At 40.8% G+C, this 23,779-nt stretch overlaps 1 protein-coding gene across 2 annotated transcripts in view; it reads left to right on the top strand.

The window, feature by feature from the left end:
- The window catches only part of LOC150044727 (zinc finger protein 573-like), a 29,607-nt gene extending 5,828 nt beyond the window's left edge, over window positions 1-23,779 (top strand). The window contains exons 2-4 of one of the 2 annotated variants that reach the window (XM_090320885.1): window positions 13,382-13,508; window positions 14,172-14,258; window positions 23,353-23,779. In XM_090320885.1, coding sequence (XP_090177011.1) covers window positions 13,382-13,508; window positions 14,172-14,258; window positions 23,353-23,396 — 258 coding nt within the window. In that variant the 3' untranslated portion in view covers window positions 23,397-23,779. Of the gene's footprint in view, window positions 1-13,381; window positions 13,509-14,171; window positions 14,259-15,524; window positions 19,291-23,352 lie in introns of those variants that run through there. The other variant, XM_090320884.1, reaches the window with a different exon arrangement.

Here is a 23,779-nt window from a genome sequence, read left to right as displayed (position 1 = left end):
AAAGCTAAGGGACAGCACACAGACCTGGAGTTCAAGCTCCAGCACTGGCACACACACATTTTCTTTCCACCTACATGAGCAGGGAGAGTCTACTGCAGGAGTGAATGCAGTGTGTGCTGTCTTGCTTACTAGCCAGTGGGTATTTCTGTGCTGTTTGGTGCCAGTTCTGAGCCCCCTCAATGGTGACAGGAAAGACTCCTTCTGCCCAGCCAGAGCCATGGGCAAGCACAGACTGTGTGATTGGTAGACTAAACAGCTGTCCTCCTTCTCCTGTCCCCTAAACCTCTCCTACTCCCTGTCCTGCTCCTTTCTTCCTGCTCCCTCTCCTTCTCCCTATGGCCTGGAAGAACTTTGAAAGCGAAGCCTCTAGAGGAGCCTACTATCTCCGCATGAGCCACAGCGGCATATAGCTACTTTTCAAAAAACACAGCCAGAGCACTGATGGTTAACCTCATATCTATCAGCAAGTCATTAACTATATATAGGGCTGGGACATTTGTCATGGCCTTGGTCCCCTAAAGGCTTCAAAGAGAGGCCTATGAGGTGGGAGCAGAGAGGAGGCTGTGGTGGGACTTTCTCCTCTACACTGAGTCTTCTATGGCTTCTCAGATGAAGGCCAGCGCAAATAATAGCAATGAGAAGTAATAAAAATTGATTAGTAATAATAAGTGCTATTTGTTGAGATGGATGCTTCATTTATATTCATTCTCATGAAATGTCATAGCCATGCGGACAGAGCATTTAGTATCATTGCTGCTGGCTTGGAATGGTGACCCTCAGATAATAGCATACTGAGAAGTTACGATTACAGGCCACCAACACCTGTCTGATTCAACATTTTTTTTCAGTCCATAATATTTGACTATGTTATATTTATTTTTTGTAGTCCTGGGCTTGGGCTCAGGGTCTACGCACTGTCCTTGGGTTTTTCTCAAGGCTAGAACTCTACCACTTGAGCCATAGCACCACTGCTGGGTTTTTACTATGTATGTGTTACCTAGGAATCAAACCCAGGTCTTTCTGCATACTAACCAAGCACTCTACCATGAAGCCAATCTCCTGGCCCCTCCCCTTATATTCAATTAGCATGTTTTGGTTGAACAAAGAAGGCTCACTGAGATATTCCTATACATGCATATGAATTATTCCTCATTCTTACCTTCCTCATCTCCTCCCCACTTTTTTCCCCAGTCCTGGGCCTTGAACTCAGGACTTTAGCATTTCTCAAGGCTAGAGCTCTACCACTTGAACCACAACAGCATGTCCAGCTTTTTTCTGTGTATGTGTCTTCGTGCATGCTAAGCTAGCACTCTACTACGAGGCCAACCTCCCAAGCCCCTCATCTGCTTTCTTAAAACCTATTTGGGCTAGGAATATGATGTGGTGGTCGTGTAATTGTACAGTATGTGTGAAACCGCAGGTTCCATTCCTAAGTATCAAATAATCAAAACAAAAAGCCAAAGTGGCACTGTGGCTCACTCAAGTTGAACAGTTGTTGCCTTGAGAAAAAAGCTCAATGACAGTGCCTACACTGAGCTCAAATCTCCGGACTGGCAAACAACAGCAACAAAGAAAGAAAAAAAAGAAAAAGAAAAGCAATTTTTGAAGTCTCACTGTGGCTCAAGCGGTAGAGTGCTAGCCTTGAGCTGAAGAGCTCAAGGAAAACACCCAGGCCCAAAGTTCAAGTCCCTCCAACAGGGTTGTGGCACGCCTGTGATTCTAGCTACTCAGGAGGCTGAGATCTGAGGATCAGGGTTCAATATTGTCTGGGCACATTAGGACCTGCGATTTTTTTTTTTTTTTTGGCCAGTCATGGGCTTGGGCTCAGAGCTTGAGCACTGTCCTTGGACTTTCTCAAGGCTTGCACTCTACCACTTGAGCCTCAGTACCACTTCCGGCTTTTTGCTCTGTATGTGGAGTACCGAGGAATGGAACCAGGTCTTTGTGCATGCTAGGCAAGCACTCTACCACTAGGCCAAACTCCTGGCCCAGACCTGTGATTTTTATCTCCAGTTAACCTCTAGAAAATGGGAAGTGGGGCTTGGCTCAAGGGTAGGGTGGTAGCCTTGAGCTGCAGAGCTCAGGGACAACACCCAGGCCCAGGGTCTAAGCCCCATGATCCACCCCCCCCGAAAAAAAAAAGAAAAAGAAAACCAGTGTTATCAAATTCCATTGTTTTACACACACACACACACATACACACATATAAAAGCATGAAACTATGGAATGCATATATACACACAAAGATGTTGATATTCATCTTACTTTATCCTGTCTGTTCACCCTCCTTGCTCCCATTGGAGAAAATTTTGAATGTAAAGGTGATATATAAAGGGGCCCAGTTACATAAGTATTGAGGTACCAGCAGACCCCAGACTCAATTTAAGTTGATGACCCCTCAAACTAACCCTGGCCTTATATGCTTATTAAACAGTTAGCTTTATAAGATGCTTGCTAAACAGTTTCACAAGGAGACAGAAAAGGACAAAAATAGGAAAGAATAGCCAGGCAAGCAAACCCCTGTTCCTGTTTGCTCTGGCAGCTGTTTGTGGTTTTTGCCTTTAAAAGGATTGTATAAACCCTGAACAGGACCTCCTCCTGGTCTTGCTGTGCTGAGTGTCTGTGGATGAGTTCGATGCCTGGCTTCTATCCTGCAATAAACCTTTGCTATTGCCTTTGGGATGCCTCAATCTCGGTGGTCTTCATTGGGGGATCCTTCCTCTGGGCACAGCAAGTGTGTGTGTGTGTGTGTGTGTGTGTGTATACATATACAGATGTGCATTTTTTTTTTCTTTGCCAGTTTTGGGACGTGAACTCAGGGCTTGGGCACTGTCCTTGAGCTTTCCTTCTTTTTTTCTTTTTTTTTTTTCCTCTATCAATGTCACAATTTAAAAACTTCCTCCTCCTTCTTCAATTTGTAAAATATATATTGGATTCCTGATACATACCCTCCCCCGCCCCCACCCCTTCTCCTGTTCATTTGCCCAATGTTTTCCCCTTGATCCTACTTCATTCTTTCAGTTACCCACTTCTTGATGGGGAATTTAATTTCCATGCCCCTGTAAAGGCATTCATCTTAGTTTTTTTTTTTTTTCTCTTAGTCTTTCTTCCTACCAGGATGAGAACGAAGTACCCTATCCCCTAATACCAAAATGGTTGTTTTGTGTTTTTTTCCAGTTACTTAACTGACACAAGAAGTGATAGCCTAATGAGTTAAGTATGTAATTTATAAAATTGTGTGAGAGGTCAGGATACCAGGACATATTCCTGACTTTTAATAATAGTAATCTACTCATTAAGTTAGGAAACAGGACATGATTGCTTGGAATTTTGTGAAACAATTTAGAACTCTCAATCATTTGAACTTCCTTAAATTCTTCACATTACTCCTGTCATTAGTTCTCTGTGTAGATTAGAGTTTACTGAAACAATTTGACTGGCTTTATAAATCACCGACAAGGCATATTTCAAAACCTTTGGATCTTGATTTCCATTCTATACAATGGGACATATAAATGCATCCCTCTATAAACTGGATATTGGTTGTGGTGACATCCTATTTCTGTGAGAAGTGAATGAATGAGATATTAAATAAAAATGTGCCTAGGATGTGGCATGTCTAAGCCCTATTTTCTTCATCTAACTCTACTGCATCTGCACTGCTTCCACAGTGTGGCTACTGGGAAGAGTGCTACAATGAAGATGGCTGTCAGCATGCCACTTCGCTTTCCTGACATATATTCCTTCAGATATATGTCCCTGAGTGGTATTGTTGGATCTTCTGGTACTTCTATTTTTATTTATTTATTTATTTATTTTTTGCTAGTCCTGGGCTTGGGCTCAGGGCCTGAGTACTGTCCTTGGACTTTCTCAAGGCTAGAGCTCTACCACTTGAGCCTCAGCACCACTTCCGGTTTTTTTGTATGTATGTGGTACCAAGGAATCGAACCCCAGTCTTTGTGCATGCTAGACAAGCACTTTAACCACTAGGCCAGACTCCCAGCCCAGTACTTCTATTTTTAGCACTTTGGGGAACTTCAGAGAATTCTGAAGACATGGACTGATCTTTCCTTTCACTGGATTCATTTGATAAGGGCATGCACCCTGCCCCAGGGAGACCCATCCTGGACTATTTGGCAGTGGTAGCCTTGATTCCTGCATCCTCCAGGTGAGCTCTGGGCCCCCATACCCCACAAGAGAGAGTGAGCCAGTACAGCCTCCTAGCTATCTGGGGGATTTGGGGGAAACTTGTGAGTTTCCTGGACTTAGAATTTTTGGGGTGGGGTGGGGTGAGTGATATTGCAGGATACAATGTGTGCGGGGCAGGGAAGCAGGTTCACTGTGTGCAGTGTGCACTGTGCATTTTCACCTTGGAGGAGGGAGGCAGGGGCTCTGCGTGCATGCAGGGCAGAATGGGGAGAAGTAGAGGACACTGGCACCTCAAAATTTCACTTTAGGATTGGGAATTGAGCCCAGCTTCAGCACCTCCATATCCACGACATACCCAGGCTTTGGAGGCACATTTTTGGGGATCCCTCCCTCCTCGTCTCCCCTCAGAGGCCTCTCAGAACCACAGGAAACAAGCAGAGGTCTGGGCCATTTCTGGTCTTGAGTTCTTCAGGGTGAATTGGTGGGGAGGGGTAAGCTGCAGGGTATTTTTCCAAACCCAGCAGACCACTAATTTAGTGCACGCAGCCAGTCTTGCACTTTGTCCTGTGTCCCTGGCTTTTGTGCTTGCTGGCCTGCCTGGGTCGACTCCCAGAGTAGGTACTGGAATCCACTGAGGGTAAATGATGGTGATGGATCTCAGTTTTCGCCCTCAGGACGAAAGTCTCAGGGCTGGAATGAAGTCAGAATGTGGAGGAAGGGGTGTGGGGCTGGTTCTGAACCAGAAAGAGAATGAGGGGAGGTGATATTAGAAAGATCAGATCCAGCTGGTCCATGGTGGCTGATGCCTGCAATCCTAGCTACACAGGAGGCTGATATCTGAGGATCATGTTTCAAAGCCAGCTCCCATCAACTACTCAGAAAAAGCAGGAAGTGGTGCAGTGGCTAGCCTTGAGCTCAAGGACTGGCCCCAAGCCATGAGAAGAATCACCAGTCCTCAGGAGTCAGTTTCCCTACTACAAATACAAGTATGAGTCACCAGGGCCAGGCAATCCTTTCTTATGTATTATCTATTTAAGACCTATGATCCAACAGGAGAGCTCAGTCTGAAAGTAGCAGTTCTGGTTCAGTTGCAATTAATGCTCAGATTTGTTTTTCTTCTGGAAGTAATCTTGTCTCTGGGAGGAGGACAAAGACTCAGAAGCTTCCCCTATGGAGTGCATCTTATATTGTAACAGTGATAAAAAAAAAGAGGTCTGCAATTAAAGCTGGGTTCTTAGTTCAAAGCCCCTAATGTGGGAAGACTGGGCTGGTGTGCAGCCTTGGTCAACTGGGGAATCTTGAACGATATAAGCCCACTCTCCAGATCCTTGACTCATTTACCTCACTACAACCGGGGTTATACTGGGTGCATAGGATCCTCAGATCTCAGCCTCCTTACCTAGACATACAGGGGTGAAGCACTGAGCCCAGCTACTTAAAATAATTTTAAAGATTCATTCATGTTGTAGCTTGGGACAGAATGTCATTCCTCTTGAACATTGAATAATATTCCATTAAATGGATATACCACATTTTAGTTTGTCCATCAGCAGACATTTGGGTTGTCTCTACCTTTCTATTACTGTGAATAGTATGCCTTTTATATATGCCTTTTATATTGAGCACACTGCTGTAACAGAGCAGCCAGAGGCATCCTTTCATAATAGACCAGGGGGAACTGTTAGGACTCACAACTGTCTTTCCTTCCCATGAACTTCCATTACAATTCTTACAATTATTACAGCAGATGAGGCCCATATGATGTGACTGAATTTTCTCGTAGGTATACTGATCTTGACATTTTTCTAAATGAATGAATATCTAACAAGTTCACAAGTAAAGCAGTGCTTTTGCTAATCTGTCCTGTACTTATCTAGAAACTTATTCAAAACTTTTTTTTTCGTCAGTCCTAGGGCTTCACTTGAACTGGGTGTTGTCCCTGAATCTTCACCTCAAGGCTGGTGCTTGATCACTTGAGCCATAATGCTACTTCTTTCTAAACCTTTCAGGGGACCTTGATGATTGATGGCTCCTGCCTGTAATCAGGAGGCTGAGATCTGAGGATCCTATGCACCCAGTATAACCCCGGTTGTAGTGAGGTAAATGAGTCAAGGATCTGACTAGGCTGAAGGAAAAGGGGAGAATGAAGAGTTGTAAAAACAAAAACTTCCCCCCATTTCGAGGCAGTAACCATCTTGTTGTTTATACCCCAAAACGCCCATAAATTAAACAGGATTGTGGTGTCCATACGTTCCAGGAACTGACCTGTGTGCAGTTAAAATTAGAATTCATGTAAAATCCAAGGATAGCATTTGTTTTCCAAGCCATAAAACTGCCCTCAGACAGCTGAATAGAACAGCATGGGAACTTCCCGTTAGTGGTGGGAGCTCCCATCATCTTGGAAAGTCCCTGATCCCCACCTTACATCACTCAAATACCTGGTTGCTGTGTTGCTGTAAACCTGTGGTCTTTGCCTTTAAAAGCCTTGTAGAATTTCTGCTCTGGGCGTCCTCCTAAGTGGTTGACTCTCGGTGGTCTTCTAGGTGGTGGTCCCTAGACCTGGGCATTATTACACTCTTTCTTTTCTTTTCTGCATTTTTTTCTTTGTTTGTTTTGTTTTGGTGGGTGATGGGTCTTGAACGATGGGCCTGGGTGCTGTTCCTGAACTCCTCAGCTCTACCCCGTGAGTCACAGCGTTACTTCACATTTTCTAGTGATTTCTTGGAAATGAGAGTCTCACATTGGTAGAGTGCTTGCTAGCATGCACCAAGACCCGGGTTCAATCCCTCGTGAATCACATACATAGAAGATGCTGGAAAGTGGTGCTATGGCTCAAATGTAGCCTTAAGAAAACCCAAAGGCCAGTGCTCAGGCCCTGAGTTCAAAGTCCCAGGACTGGCAAAAAAAAGAAAGTCTTAATGTTCTTTAGTGCCAGGGCTGGTTCAAAGCCAGCCTGGTCACTGAAGTCCATAGGACTATTATCTCCAATTAACCACCAGAAAACCAGAAGTGGGGCTGTGGGTCAAAGGATATGGTGGTATCCCTGAGCTGAAGAGCACAGGGACAATGCCCAGGCCCTGGGGTAGGGTAGTGGCCTTGAGCTAAAGAGCTCAGGGACAGCTCCCAGTCCCACAACCGATGCCCAAATATTTTGTAAAAATGTTTGAATGAAGGGTTTAAAATTTATCCATATGACCAACCCAGATGTCCCTCAGTTGATGAGTGGATCAACAAGTTGTGGTATTTGTACATAATGGAATTCTATGCTGCTGTCAGAAAGAATGACATTGCCCCATTTGTTAGGAAATGGAAAGACTTAGAAAAAGTCATATTAAGTGAAGTAAGCCAGACTCAAAGGAATTTAGGCTCAATGGTTTCCCTCATTCGTCATAATCAGTAGAAACCTTGGGCTCTACTAGCAGAGATTTGCAATAGAGCAAAATCTTGATACATAAGGCCATATAATGTGAAGCTAATTGAAAGGACCTCCAGGATATTGAAACAAAAGCCATATAATGAATGATTGTTGTCCTTAATGTACTATGTTGTCTCTCATCTCCTTTGCTATCCCTTGGTTATCTCATATTGGTATAGTATCTCACTTTGTTATCTGATATATTGAATTGAATTTATTTGTATTTGGATATTTGAAATTTGATAGGGAAGGGGGGAAAACCAAGAAGGGAGGGGGTGCGGGGGGGGAGGGAAATGGGTACCAAGACATGTGAAAGGGTATCAATGTATGTGAATTAATGCACCTTCTATCTGGCAAATATCATGTAACCCTTTTACTAATTACAATAAAAAACAAAAAAAAGAAAAATTATAAATGGAATAAGAATAAGGAAGAACTCTATGTGCAAGACATACTTGTGGTTCAAACCTAAAACTGTCGTTTCTGCTTGCTCAAGCAGTCAGTTTGTGGTTTTTGCCTTTAAAAGGACTGTGCAAAATGTAACTGGTAACTCCCCCTCCTCCGAGCTAGAGGGCGAGTTCCCAGCCGGGCTGGTACCCTGCAATAAACACTTGCTGTTGCAAAAAAAAAAAAAAAATTTATCCATATGATGATTTGGTTTCAATGCTATTTTGAAATTGGATATATTTTAGGTAAAGGAAGGGCTGCTAAATATGGATGTTTGTTACAAGGATGATTTTGTAATTTATCTTTTGCGGGGGTGGGGGGGTCAGGGAGGGATCATGGGGATTGGATTCTGGGCCTGGGCAGTGTCCTTGAGCTCTTCTGATTAAGGCTATTGCCCTAATCCTGGGCCTAGGCATTGTCCCTGAGAGTCATAGGTTTTTTGTCTGTATAGTTAAGTTTGTATTTCCATTACCATGTCCATAGCTTTGGGTATGTAGTTATTGAGTCCTTGCTCTTGTACACTTTGGATTTAATAACTGCATATTAAGGATACCATGCGCCTTTTGTTCCTTAGGTCTTGACTTGTCTTACTTAGCATGATTCGCTCTAGATTCATCCACTTCCCTGCGAATCCCATTATTTTATCTTGTCTGTTGGCTATGTAGAATTCCATTGTGTATATATACCACATTTTCTGTATCCATTCATCTGCAGTAGGGCATCTGGATTGTTTCCATCGCCTGGCTATTGTGAATAGTGCACAGATGAACATAGCTGAGCAGGTGTCTTTATAATATCCTGGGTCATGCTGTTCAGGATAGATGCCCAGAAGTGGTATGGCGGGATCATAGGGAAGGTCTGTTTTCAGTTCTTTAAGGAACCTCCACACTGCTTTCCAGAGTGGCTGAACTAGTTTATAATCCCATGCTCATAGCTAGGGAGAATCAACATAGTGAAAATGGCTATACTGCCAAAACTGATATCCAGCAGTGCAGTAGGGTTCCTTTTTCTCCACAACCCCGCCAGCAACTATCATTGTCTGAGTTCAAAATGTTGGCCATTCTTGTTGGGGTAAGGTAGTATCTTAGGGTTGTTTTTATTTGCATTTCCTTTATGACCATAGATGATGAACATTTTCTCATGTTTTTCTGCCATTTTAATCTCTTCTTCTGATAGGTCTCTCTTTAGGTCCTTTGCCCATTTAGTGAATGGTTTATTGGGTTTTTGGGGGATTAGTTTCTTGAGTTCCATGTAGATACTGGATATTAAGCATTTGTCAGATGTATTATTGGTTAATATCTTTTCCCAGTTGGTTGGCTGTCTCTCTACTTTTGCAACTATGTTTTTATCTGTACAGAAACTTTTTATTTTTAGGTAGTCCTACTTATTGAGTCTCTCTCCAATCTGTTGTGACCCTGGGATTCTGTTCAGGAATTTGTTGCCTGTGCCTATGAGTTCCAGTGTCTCTGATACATTAGCATGTAGCAAATTCACGGTTTCTGGTCTGACATTGAGGTCTTTGATCCACTTTGAGTTAATGCTTGTGCATGGCGAAAGGCTAGGCTCAATTTTTAGTTTTCTGCATGTGGCTGCCCAGTTTTGCCAGCACCAGTAAAGACTGTGTTTATTCCATTGTATATCTTTGGCTCCTTTGTCAAATACAAGTTGCCTATAGGTATATGGTTCTATTTCTGGGTCTTCTATTCTGTTCCACTGATCTTCTGGTCTGTTTTTGTGCCAGTACCAAGCAGTTTTTGTTACTATGGCTCCGTAGTAAGAGTTTGAAGTTTTGCATTGTCATCCTACCTATTGAGTTTTGCATCTGTGTTCATTAGAGAGGTAGATCTGTAGTTTTCTTTTTTTGTTGGGTCTTTCCCTGGTTTGGGGATGAGAGTAATATTAGCTTCATAAAATGAAGCTCCTTCTGTTTCTATTTCTCAGAAGAGTTTCAAGCGTATAGGTGTTATTTCATCTTTAAATGTCTTGTAGAATTCCGGAGTGAAACCATCTGGACCTGGGCTTTTTTTGGTTGGCATTTCCCTGATTGCTTCCACAATTTCATTGTAAGAAATTGGTCTGTTCAATTTGTTTACCTCATCATTGTTCAGTGTGGGTAGCCTATATTTATTTAAGAAATCATCCGTTTCTACTAGATTTTCTTGTTTCTTTGAATATAGGCCCTGGTAGTACCTATTCATTATGGACTGGATTTCTTGGGAATCAGTTGTGATTATTCCCGTGGGGTCTCTAATCTTGTTTATTTGATTCTCCCCTTTCCTTTTTTTGATTAATCTTGCCTAGGGTCTGTCAATTTTGTTGACTCTTTCAAAGAACCAACTTTTTGATTTATCAATTTTTTTGTATAATGTATGGAGCATGAGTTAAGGACCCTCCCCATAGGGACAGTAGGAAAAACATGACAAAGTACCATGGAGATGCCCCTGGCAAGATAAGTCTGAGGTCCCCTAGGTATGTAGTCTAGAGCTACTGAGAGGAATTTCTCAGATCCTAGAAGAGCCATGCAAATTGAAAAGAGAAATACAAGGAGTTTGAGGCAAGCAATCAAGGTTCACAGCAATATTGACCTACCCCAAACTTCACTCCTCTACCCACATTCATCCAGATACCCCCAACTACCATGTCTTTGAAGAACATTAGAGGTGATGTACTATGCTCTAAGAAACCCCTGTGAGGAAGTTCTGAATAGCAGTCTCCCTCCTGAAAGGACAGACTTTGTCACCTTTGACAACCTTACAGAGCAGCCCTACAAAAACAGCAACAGGCGATGATGATTTTAGCTTTCTTTGCCTTAAATAATAATTGGTTCTACTTCTCAGAATGCATGATTCATGTGATAGTCTTTCCTCCAACACTATCAATCACTTGGTGGTGTTAGAAAGTTTAGACCAACTTTGAAGAGGGCAATTGTGCTGGACTGAGGAATAAGCCAGACCCGAGTTTTCAGAGGGTACATGATGCTGTGGTTTAGGGTGGAAGGGTAATTGTCAAAACTAAAAGTACCTTTATGTACTAATCCTTAATATTATTGTGATGAATGTGTTCAGCCTTTCCCCACTATCCTTTCTAGTTTGCGATCTCTCTTTGGCATTATAAGAAAAATTACAGAAGAAAACTTCAGGTAATGTGTCTTGCTCTAGGTTATATGATTTGCAGCCGTTACGTATGCTGAAGTATTAGCTAGTATTAGCTTATTGTCACAACCTGCTCAAAAAAGTATTATGTCACTTAGGAAGTTCTTTTTGGGAAATGAAGTCAATTAATAGTAAGGACTCCTTTAAAAATTCTGGTGATCCTATTTTTTACCTCTGCATTTTCTATGGCTTTTTCCACTTGAGAATGTTACCAATATGGATACTATTCTCATTATTTATTTTCTGGGCAAATGACAATTTCTCCACTAGGATAATGAGCATGTTTTACATGAAGTAAAATGAGACTGTTGTGGTGTCTCATTTATATTATCCTAGGTACTCAGGAGGCTGAGACCTGAGGATGTCTGTTCAAAGCCAGCACAGCCCTCAAAGCCAGCCCAGCTAGTGAGACTGTCATCTTCTGCTTCTTTTTGGCTGAGCATGGTTGGTTGAAATTGAGTCAGTCCTGTGAGCATTATTTTATGATGAGTCTTTATTAGGCCCTGTATCTCCAGCAGCATGGCCAAGTCTGCATATCTGGATACTGGTAAATGTGCCTTTTGACCACCTTTGAAGCAACATTATAACACAAGACATATGTACTGTATACATTTTCCCTGAAAAACTTTGGATGCAAAATACCTTACCATGCATGCTTTTCATGGGTTTTGAATATGTAAATGAATGATGCAGAGCACAAATGTCATAGGATCCTGTATTTTAGTAGAAAAAATATTTCAGGATTGGGAGTTTAGCCTACTGGTAGAGTGCTTGCCTAATAGGCATGAAGAGTCTGGTTCAATTCCTCGGTACCATATACAGAGAAAAAAAAAGCTGGAAGTGGTGCTGTGGCTCAAGTGATAGAGCTCTTGCCTTGTGAAAAGCCAAGGACAGTGCTCAAGCTCTTTTTTTTTTTCTTCAGATCATGGGATTTGAACTCTGTGCATGGGTACTGTCCCTGAGCTCTTTAGCTCAAGGGTACCATCCTACTCTTCCAGCCACCACCCCATATCCCATTTTCTAGTGAATTATTGGAGATAAGAATCTCACGTTCTTTAGTGCTCGGGCGGCTTCAAACCTCCATCTTCTGATCTCAACCTCCTGAGTAGCTAGGATTACAGGATGGAGCCATGGCGCCCAGCCCATGTATAATGTTTGAGCAGGAAAATCACACAGGCTCTTCTTTGACTACTTCATTTGCCTTCTCTCCCAGCTATACTTCCAGAATCTTGTGGTCATTGTCAACAGGAAGAAAGAATGAAAGAATCTCTGGTGAGTTGTTTCTTCTTTATTTTTGCCATCCTGGGGCTTGAAGTGAGGGCCTGGGCACTGTCCTTGAACTTCCTCAAGGTTAGCACTCTACCACTTGAGTCACAATACCACTTCTAGCTTTTTTGTGTATTTGGTAGGCAGACTCTCTTCCTCCCCTCCTCTTTTCCTCATTTCCTTTTCTCTTGTTTCATCTCCTCTACGCCATTCTTGTCCCTCTTCTTCATTCTTTTCCCTGTCACGTTGTTCCCCTTGATCTCTTCCATTTGAGTTGGCAAGCTCAGGGACAGTGCCCATACCCACAGTTTAAGCCCCATGATATACCAAAAAAACTCTACGATGTACTTTTAGATCACATTCCTCTTTTTGATTTATCTGTCCTTCTTGTGGTGATCATAGATCACATTTTTCTTTTGTTATCTTGAATATTCCTTATGCATCTATCAATTTACCCCCCTCTTTCCATCAAGACCTTTTAAAATGCAAATCTGGTTAATAAATATTTTATTCCCCTGCAACATGTATTCTGCATTGTAAGAAGTAAGAGATTTTACAGAAGTTCATGCTAGCAATTCTTTTTTATTTATCAGTATTGGTATCTATGACCACATTTCAATGTTTAGAAATTTAATAACAAAAATTGTTAACAGAGGATATTTCTATTTCGGTAAATAACTCAAATTTTATAAGGACCGAATAAATCATTAGCACATCTTTTTTTCTTATTGTTTGGGCAATGTATAGAGGGGTTATAGTTACAATCATAAAGTAGTGTGTGCATTATTTCCTTGAACTTTGATGGCCCTTCTCCTATTTTTGTCCCCTTTTCCTCCCCCTTACCCCTTCCTCATTATTCAGTTCTTTTTTCCCATTTTTTATTTTTTTGGGGGGTCATTAGACTTGAACGTGGCCTTGGGTGCTGACCCTGAGCTCTTCTGTGTCCTCACAGATGCTGGTGTCATTTGATGATGTAGCTGTGGATTTCAGCTGGGAGGAGTGGGAAGACCTGGATGTTGGTCAGAGGACCTTGTATAGAGATGTAATGCTGGAGACCTACAGCAACCTGGTGTTCTTGGGTGAGCAAGAAGTCACATTAACTTTCAAGTTTAAATGCGTTATTTTTTTGTAGAGATATGAATGTTTTGTGATTTATTTGTAAGATTCCATTCCATGTGAAATGCCATTTCTGTCTAAGATAAACATCAACTACATTATGAAACTCTACAGGCATTTTTATTCCTCATTCTTCAAGAAGTGAAAGGAACATTTTGATAAGTCTATGTGTCAATAATTGACTTTCTTCCCAAAGCTGATGTAATTATTATGGGTGGATACTCACTATAGAATAGGACATATATCACTATTGTAAGAATGATTTGGAAACCATTTCAAGCATGTATTTATAATGCAAATCTGATACCTTGTACATGGGTTTATACCTCTAATCTTAGCTATTCAAGAGGCTTAAATTTGATGATTTTAGTTTTTAACCAGCAAGGACAGGAATTCCCCATGAGATGCTTATCTCCAATTAACCTCTCAAAAACTAGAAGTGAAAGTGGACATCAAACTGATAGAATGTTAGGGTTGAGCAAAAGAGCTGATCAGGTTGAGGTCACAAAACCAGCAAAATAAATTCAAAGCTGGAGAAAGTCAACCTTGTGTGAATAGGATGTCTGAGCTCTTACAGTACTGATGACCCAGATAATCAATAGTTCTCAACTATTTCTTATTAACAGGGCATTGTGTTTATAAACCTGAATTGATTCTCAAGCTGGAGCAAGATGAACTATGGATAGGAGAAACCTTAGAGAAGAATTTCACAGGTGAGCTATGCATCTTGCACAGTGGTTGCTGTTAGATCCAAGAATTAGTTAGTAGCTCCAAGTTGTGGTATATTCAGCAATATTATTATTTTTCCTGAGTCCTACATGTGGCAGAGAACTAGGTGATCTTTTGTCTCAAAGACTTGTCAATAAAGAATTTGTATGGAGACATCCTAAATTCAGTGTGGCATTAAGTTAAAGTTATCAATTCTCTTCCTGTTTGTGGAAATAACTCTAAAACAAAAAAAGAAAATTAAAAGTGTAGAAAGAGATTCCTTTTTTTTTGAAAGTAGGGCTATGCAGGTTAATGAAATAAGTACTCCAGGGTGTTATTCTCTCATAAGTAAAGTAGCTTCTGGTGGTAGGCAGAGATTGTGATCCAAAACCAAAAGTTTTGGTCCAGATAAGATGATTAACTAGATGGTCAGCTGGAGTATCTCGTCTTCCATGGTTCTGACTGGAATGACAGAAAAGCAATTTTGATGGGGGTTGGTCTAAAATTAAGAGAAAAGCATTTTGAAATTCCCTAAGATTTTTAGTGAGAAGTTAAAAGAGATGTAGCTATAAATCCTTACTCTCAGGAACCATTCCTGCTTCAGTGAATACCGAAGGAAAGTCTAAACCACTCTAATGGTCTCTGCATATACAAATACTGCTGTACTTCCCCTAACGGTTGAGAAGGAAAACATCAATATATAGAGACATGATTATAAGAAAAGTAGGCCTGGAATTTGGTCTAGTGGTAGAGTGTTTGTCTAGCATGTAGGAAGATCAGGTTCAGTTCCTCGGCAACACATTCAAAGAAAAAGTCAGAAGTGTTGCTGTGGCTCAAGTAGTAGAGATCTTACCTTGAGAAAGCCCAGAGTCTGTTCTCAGTCTCTGAGTTCAAGCCTCAGGACTGGCAATAAATAAATAAATAAAACAAACAACTATTCCCCAATGATAAGTAAAACAGCCTATGAACAAAGCTCTGAAAATACTAAAGTGCTTAGCTTAAAACTCTAGTAATGTGTAGTTGAATAATCTGAGTAAAAAGGACATATAAAAAAGAAGAAACTGAATTGCAGAAGAACATTATTTTCATGGTAAAATATCAGTATTCCCTCCTCAATTTATATGGAGAAAATCATACATTTCTCATATCAGTTCCCACTTAGATACTTCAAAATCTCTTACAGTTCCCATGGGAAAAAATATCTTTAAATTTACTGAATCTTTGTATCTCACTTATATTTTTATATATTTTTTTTCTGTGACTTGTTTTAGATGTCCAGGAAATGGAGGATGTGATTAATACATATCTGGAAAGTCCACATGAAAATGTGTGTGAAGTAACAGTCACAAATTGTAACACCATTGAGGAAAGAGTAAGATTAGTAACAAGTTTTCATTTGAGCTCCAAACAAAAACCAGAGCTAATTAGGAATAATGCAAACTCCTTAGAGATCAGGACCAAGGAGTTCATTGAGTGTCAGAATCTGCTTCTTTCTAGTAAGTCAGAAGAGGTGCATTCTGTATACAGGCCTATGAGTGAAGAATCTACTAGATCTTCAAAGCATTTGAGTCAAAAGTATATGCCAATTAAGCTGCAGTATTTTCAGTTTGGTGGCGATGACAAGGTACTAAACCCAGAGACTAAATTCTGGAGACGTAATTGGATTGGTATGGCAAAGTCCAGTAAGTTACAACTTTGTTTTCATCAGAGAATGCATAAAGGAGAGAAACCTTATGAATGTAAGGAATGTGGAAAGTCTTTCACCTTTAAGTCACACCTTTCTGTTCATCAAAGAAAGCACACTGGAGAGAAGCCTTATGAGTGTAAGGAATGTGGAAAGTTTTTCGGGTATAAGTCAAGCTTTCAGCTTCATCAGAGAACACACACAGGAGAGAAACCTTATGAATGTAACAAGTGTGGAAAGTCTTTCACGCAAAAGTCACACTTTAATGTTCATCAGAGAACACACACAGGAGAGAAACCTTATGAATGTAACATTTGTGGACAGTCTTACAATGAGAAATCAAAACTTACTAACCATGAGAGAACACACACAGGAGAGAAACCTTACGAATGTAATAAATGTGGAAAGTGCTTCACCTTTAAGTCATACCTTTCTGTTCATCAAAGAACACACACAGGAGAGAAGCCTTATGAATGTAATAAATGTGGAAAGTGTTTCACCTTTAAGTCATACCTTTCTATTCATCAAAGAACACACACAGGAGAGAAACCTTATGAATGTAACGAATGTGGAAAATCTTTCTCTTGGAAGGTAAGCCTTTCTGATCATCAGAGAACGCACACAGGAGAGAAACCTTATGAATGTAACATTTGTGGAAAATCTTTCAGGAAAAAGTCAACCCTTCATGTTCATCAGAGAACGCACACAGGAGAGAAACCTTATGAATGTAAGCAATGTGGAAAGTCTTTCACTTTTCAGTCATACCTTTCTGTTCATAAAAGAACACACACAGGAGAGAAACCCTATGAATGTAACAAATGTGGAAAATCTTTCGCGCGGAAGGTAAGCCTTTATGATCATCAGAGAACACACACAGGAGAGAGATCTTATGAATATAAGAAATATGGAAAGTCTTTCACGGAAAAGTCACACTTTAAGGTTCATCAGAGAATACACTCAGGAGAGAAACCTTATGGATGTAACAAATGTGGAAAGTCTTTCACCTTTAAGTCTTACCTTTCTGTTCATCAAAGAACACACACAGGAGAGAAACCTTATGAATGTAACAAGTGTGGAAAATGTTTCACCTTAAAGTCATACCTTTCTGTTCATCAAAGAACACACACAGGAGAGAAACCTTATGAATGTAACAAGTGTGGAAAGACTTTCACCTTAAAGTCATACCTTTCTCTTCATCAAAGAATACACACAGGAGAGAAACCTTATGAATGTAACAATTGTGGAAAGTCTTTCACCTTAAAGTCATACCTTTCTCTTCATCAAAGAACACACACAGGAGAGAAACCTTATGAATGTAACAAGTGTGGAAAGTCTTTCAAGAGAAACTCAAATCTTCATGTTCATCAAAGAACACACACAGGAGAGAAACCTTATGAATGTAACAAGTGTGGAAAGTCATTCACTCAGAAATCCAAACTTACTGAGCATGAGAGAACACACACAGGAGAGAAACCTTATGAATGTAACGAATGTGGAAAATCTTTTTCTAGGAAGTTAAGCCTTTGTGATCATCAGAGAACTCACACAGGAGAGAAACCTTATGAATGTAACAATTGTGGAAAATCTTTCAGGGAAAAGTCAACCCTTCATGTTCATCAGAGAACACACACAGGAGAGAAACCTTGGGAATGTAACAAGTGTGGAAAGTCATTCACTCAGAAATACAAACTTACTGAGCATGAGAGAACACACACAGGAGAGAAACCTTATGAATGTAACGATTGTGGAAAATCTTTCTCTAGGAAGTTAAGCCTTTGTGATCATCAGAGAACTCACACAGGAGAGAAACCTTATGAATGTAACAATTGTGGAAAATCTTTCAGGGAAAGGTCAACACTTCATGTTCATCAGAGAACACACACAGGAGAGAAACCTTATGAATGTAAGGAATGTGGAAAGTCTTTCACTAAGAAATCAAAACTTACTGTCCATCAGCGAACACACACAGGAGAGAAACCTTATGAATGTAACATTTGTGGACAGTCTTTCATTGTGAAATCAAAACTTACTGTCCATCAGCGTAAACACACAGGAGAGAAACCTTATGAATGTAACATTTGTGGAAAGTCTTTCACTGAGAAATCAACACTTACTAAGCACGAGAGAACACACACAGGAGAGAAACCTTATGAATGTAATATTTGTGGAAAGTCTTTCACTGAGAAATCAAAACTTACTAAGCACGAGAGAACACACACAGGAGAGAAACCTTATGAATGTAACCTTTGTGGAAAGTCTTTCACTGAGAAATCAAAACTTACTTACCATGAGAGAACACACACAGGAGAGAAACCTTATGCATGTAACCAATGTGGAAAGTCTTTCACGAAAAACTCAACCCTTCATGTTCATCAGAGAACACACACAGGAGAGAGATCTTATGAATGTAACAAATACAGAAAGTCTTTCACGGAAAAATCATACTTTAAGGTTCATCAGAGAATACACTCAGGAGAGAAACCTTATGAATGTAACAAATGTGGAAAGTCTTTCACCTTTAAGTCTTACCTTTCTTTTCATCAGAGAATACACTCAGGAGAGAAGCCTTATGAATGTAACAAATGTGGAAAGTCTTTCACCTTTAAGTCTTACCTTTCTGTTCATCAAAGAACACACACAGGAGAGAAACCTTATGAATGTAACAAATGTGGAAAGTGTTTCGCCTTTAAGTCATACCTTTCTGTTCATCAAAGAACACACACAGGAGAGAAACCTTATGAATGTAATAAATGTGGAAAGTGTTTTGCCTTTAAGTCATACCTTTCTGTTCATCAAAGGAAACACACAGGAGAGAAACGTTATGAATGTAACAAATGTGGAAAGTTTTTCGGTTATATGTCAGGCTTTAAGCGTCATCAGAGAACACACACGGGAGAGAAACCTTATGAATGTAACAAGTGTGGAAAGTCCTTCACGCAAAAGTCAAGCTTTAATGTTCATCAGAGAAGACACACAGGAGAGAAACTTCATGAATGTAAGATTTGTGGAAAGTCTTTCACTCAGAAATCAAAACTTACTGTCCATCAGCGAACACACACAGGAGAGAAACCTTATGAATGTAATGAATGTGGAAAGTGTTTCAGGCATAAGTCAAGCTTTAACGTTCATCAGAGAACACACACAGGAGAGAAACCTTATGAATATAACAAATGTGGAAAGTCTTTCAGTCAAAATTCAAGCTTTAATGCTCATCAGAGAATACACACAAGAGAGACACCTTATGAATATAACATTTGTTGAAAGTCTTTTACTCAGCAGTCAGACATTTCTGTTGTTTGTGGGGATTGAATTCTTGGACCTGATGTTGTCTCTGAGCATGTCAGTTCAAGATTACCATCCTACCACTTGAGCTATATGCCAATATAGCCAATGTGGGGCTTTGAACTCTGGGCCTGGCACTGTCAATGAGATCTCCACCTCAAGGCTCCTGCCTACCCCTTGAGCCACAGGACCCCTTCTGGTTTTCTAGTGGTTAGAGATAAGAGTCTTTTGACTTCTCAATTCTCAGCCTCCTGAGCATCTAGGATTAAACATTCATTTACAACATAGTATCGTGTATGCTAAAAATGAATTAGTCTACATAATAATTGTCTACTGTGCAAAACCAGCAGTCCTTAGCTTAGTTATACTTTTGACCTTTGTTATCTTTTATGTTTCCGCGTTAATCTTCCAGTTTTATTTTCTATTTCTGTGAAGAATGTCACATTCATGGGCATTGCATTGAATCTGTACCTTGGCTTTGAAGAGGATGGCCATGTTCTGTTGGGAGCCAGAGTATGCAGCCAGGCTGTCCCTTGAACCTGCACATCTGAGTAAGATAACCACACTAAGAAGCAAGCTGGTGCCATGCCTAGGAACTTTTGTGCTACTTTGTCTGCATTGTGAACTCCCTGATCTCTTTGATTTATTGCTTTACTGCCTTGTCCTACTTAACTGATCTGAGATTTACCCTCTGAATGTAACCCCTGGCAGTTCCATGGTTTAAGTGATCTGAGATTTACCTTATGAATGTAACCCCTGGCAGTTCCCTGGTTTCAAGAAAAGTATATAAGCCTTTTTTGGAAATAAATGAGGCTACAGTGTTAAGCTCACAGTCTTCTTGGGCTGCTGTCTTGTGCTGTAGTCCTCTTGAACCCCATCTGTTTGTCTCTTTTGTATTTTTTCCTAGTCCCTGCCCCCTATTTCAGGAATCCAGGTTTGCTGCTGGCTGTCTCCGGCAATGTTCATGGTAATTCACCCAGTCTGTGGCATGAGGGCTTTCCATCTTCTGGTACCTTTCTTCAAGGTTCTGTGTTTCTTTTTATTTATTTTTTGTTGATTTGGGCCCTTGAACTCAGGACTTGTGCATAGACTCCTCCCCTGAGTGTCCTTGTTCTTAAGATTAACACTCTACCACTTGAGCCACAGACACAAATATTTCTGGTATTCATGTGGTGAATTGGATGTAACAGTCTCAAATGGATGTTTCCTCCTGGGCTGTAAGGAAACTACAATTCTCCCATCTCAGTCTCCTGAGTAGCTAGGATGACAGGAATGAGCCACTGTCACACAGCTAGGTACCTTATTTGTATATAACACTTGCAAGAGTTATGTCAAGGTATGTTCTATGGACCACAATGGGTCTCTTCTGATGAATGTTTCATGTCACCTGAAGGGGAGACACCACTCAAATTCTCTTAATGTTGAAGGAATTACTGTACAAATACTAATTAAGCGTGGTTTGTACATTATCTATTAATTACAGAGTGCCCCAGTGACAACCAGGCTGCTAACTTAAAAATAATGAGTGAGCTGAAGAGCTCAGGGACATCAGGGACAGTGCCAAGGCCCAGAGTTCTAGCCCCATCACAGAGAAAAAATAAAAATGAAAAAAGATTTTGGAAGTGACCAATGAAATAATGGAAATGTAATTCAATTTCTGAAAGAAAAGGTAAGGAGTTGGACCTGGGACATGAAGCAGAGTATGAACCTTGGTGTTCATACATGTTTTCACAGTTGCAAACACATGAGGTTTTATTTAACTGAAAAAGCTGCTCAGTGAAAGCTTCTCAGGCTTCTCATTTCTTTGCCAATCCCCTCCTTTATATTCTTGACCCATATCCACACTGACAAATGATCCTGAATAATCCTAAGCAGCAGACAGTCTCATTTTACTAACGGTCAATCTATATCTTCCTAGTTGCCTCTGGAACCTTCCTTAATTCTCTTCCTAACCAAGGGACAAATGAAGACAAATCAAAAGTATTGGTGTGAAATTCAAGCATTGCCTTTTTATTTCTTTTTCCAATGAATTGCAATTCGATCACAAAAACATGTATATAATTAATAAACTTCAGTTTACTTAGCATTCAGGTTCATAGTTCATCCCCAATAACTAAGAAAAATAAAAAAACATTTTCTGTGTAACTCCTTCAATATATTTTCAAAGGATCAAATAAGTGAATTTTAAAGATACAAAAGATTTCTCCATGCTCGACTGTGAGAGTCATGTGTTTCTTGGTAGTAGTAACCTTGGGCTTACTCATTTATAGATAAGTGAAGCATTTTCTTAATTTTTAATGTTTATGTTTTTGGTTCTGACCCTGTGCCTTGAATTCAGGACATGTTTTTTTGTCCCTGAGATTGGTGGGCATAGTCAGCACTCCATCGCTTGAGCTACAGCTCCTTTTTTTTTTTTTGGCTATTTACTGATGAATGGAGATACCAGTATCTTGGAAATTTCCTCCACAGGCTGGTATTGAACCCTGTTCCTCAGAGCTCAACCCCTGTAATAGGATTACAAGGCACCAGCCACTGTCAACATGCAGAGCATTTATGTTAGACACATTCCTTCAAACCTCTTCAGCTTATCAGAGAAAAGCATAGATTTCTTCCATGTGCTGTTTTGTTCTGTATTCTCAGCTGTGACTTAGCCAACCCGATAGGTGTCCTCTAACTTCTGGAAATGGGAGCCACACAGTAACTTCCTCCTGTTCCTCATCAGGTACAAATCGCTCCGGCCTGTGAGGAACATGAGCAAGTGAAAAAGTAAGTGGGGGGCTGGGAGTTTGGCCTAGTGGTTAAAGTGCTTGTCTAGCATGCATGAAGACCCGGGTTCGATTCCTCGGTACCACATACATAGAAAAAAGCTGGAAATGGTGCTGAGGCTCAAGGGCTAGAGCTCTAGCCTTGAGAAAGTCCAAGGACAGTGCTCAGGCCCTGAACTCAAGCCCAGGACTGAAAAAAAAAAAAGTAAGTGGGCTTTGGGGCCAATGGAAGGACTGTCTTTGAAACTGGGCATCTGTGGAGTTTCTGATTCCAAGTTCAAATTTCACATTTTCACATTTCCAGCAGATGACTGATGCTTGGGACTTGACCGGATGGCAGAGCACACACTTGTGTGTGCTTCTGGTCTCAGGGATGACAGGGAGGACTCTGTGTACAAAGTCTAGAATCAATGTTAAAAATGCCTATCTCACTGAGAATTTTGAAGACTTGTTCTCCAGAAGCTTCTAGAATTGTTTGGTGAAGAGCATCCTGCTTGCAGGAGTGTCTACTTCTTTCACCAGTTGCATGTGTGCATCTAAGATGAACAGCCTCTGCATGGGAATCATGGGAGAAATGGTCTATGGTGGGAGGTCCTGATGATAGGGAGGGCAGCTGCTCACTCTCTTATCACTAGTTTGCCCACAGCACTCTTTGTTCCATCTTCACAATGTGGATGGACTTTTCTTCTGATGATTTCTATGATACCAAGAACAGACACACCCTGCATGAACTCATGTTCTACGTGATGTTCAACATGCCCTCTTCGGACCTGCTCCTGGGTTTACACATTCTCCTTGACCAGCAGGAACAACCTGTGACCTCTCAGACCAAGAACAATGCGGGGGAGTCCTTGTGTAGGCGCCTGAGAGCTTGTGAGTGTGCATGGACACAGAGTCCCTGGGGAAGGTCTCCTGGGCTGCTGATTGTGGTGTGTCCTTTTTTGTTTTTTGCCAGTCCTGGGCCATGAACTTAGGGCCTGAGCACTGTTCTTAGGCTTTCTCAAGGCTAAAGCTCTGCCACTTGAAGCACAACACCACTTCTGGCTTTTTTCTATGTATATAGTACCAAGGAATTGAACCAGGGTCCTTGTGCATGCTAGGCAAGCACTTTACCACTAGGCTAAACTCCAAGCCCACAGTGTGTCCTTATTACTACCAATTTGGCACAAAGGCCTTTTATGGATATTCTCTTCCAGGTAATGTGTGTTCTCTTAGAAAGAAAACATGCTTAGCCACTCATTAAATACACCCTACATTCTATCAATGTTCAGTCCAAATTCACATTCTACAGCTTTTTCCCTTAGTTCCTCATGGCATTGTGTCACCCCAGAACTTCCTTGATAATCTTGTATTTATTTCCATTCTCAGATTTGGGCCTACAGAATGCAGTCACCCCACAACTCTGCACCTAGAAGCCACCAGTGTTGTGACAGATGGAGATCTGGAGCCATCACTACTGCAGAATCCTGTGCATGCTGTGTAGTTTTTCATTTGTACAAAGGCCCAACTCAGTTTTGAATTGTATGGACACTCAACTTGTTCTTAACCCAAAATGTGGCAGATCTACCTAGAGATACTTCCAAAGAAGACGAAGCAGAATTTCTTCCATTGACTTTAACACCATTTAGATCTGCTAAAAATAGTTGAAATTGGCAAAGCTTGATTGGCATGATAACAACACCTGTGGGGTTAATGTTAAATTTCTCCATGCTTAAGTTTACTATGAAAGAGCCGCGGAGACCCGCACCCAAGGACGCACACACGGACCACTGGATGCAATGAGCAAGAGGGTTTT

This window comes from Megascapheus bottae, chromosome 29 (genome assembly GCF_031878675.1).
Source record: "Megascapheus bottae isolate mThoBot1 chromosome 29, mThoBot2.hap1, whole genome shotgun sequence".
NCBI lineage: Eukaryota > Metazoa > Chordata > Mammalia > Rodentia > Geomyidae > Megascapheus > Megascapheus bottae.
This window is presented reverse-complemented; position numbering and strand designations above follow the sequence as displayed.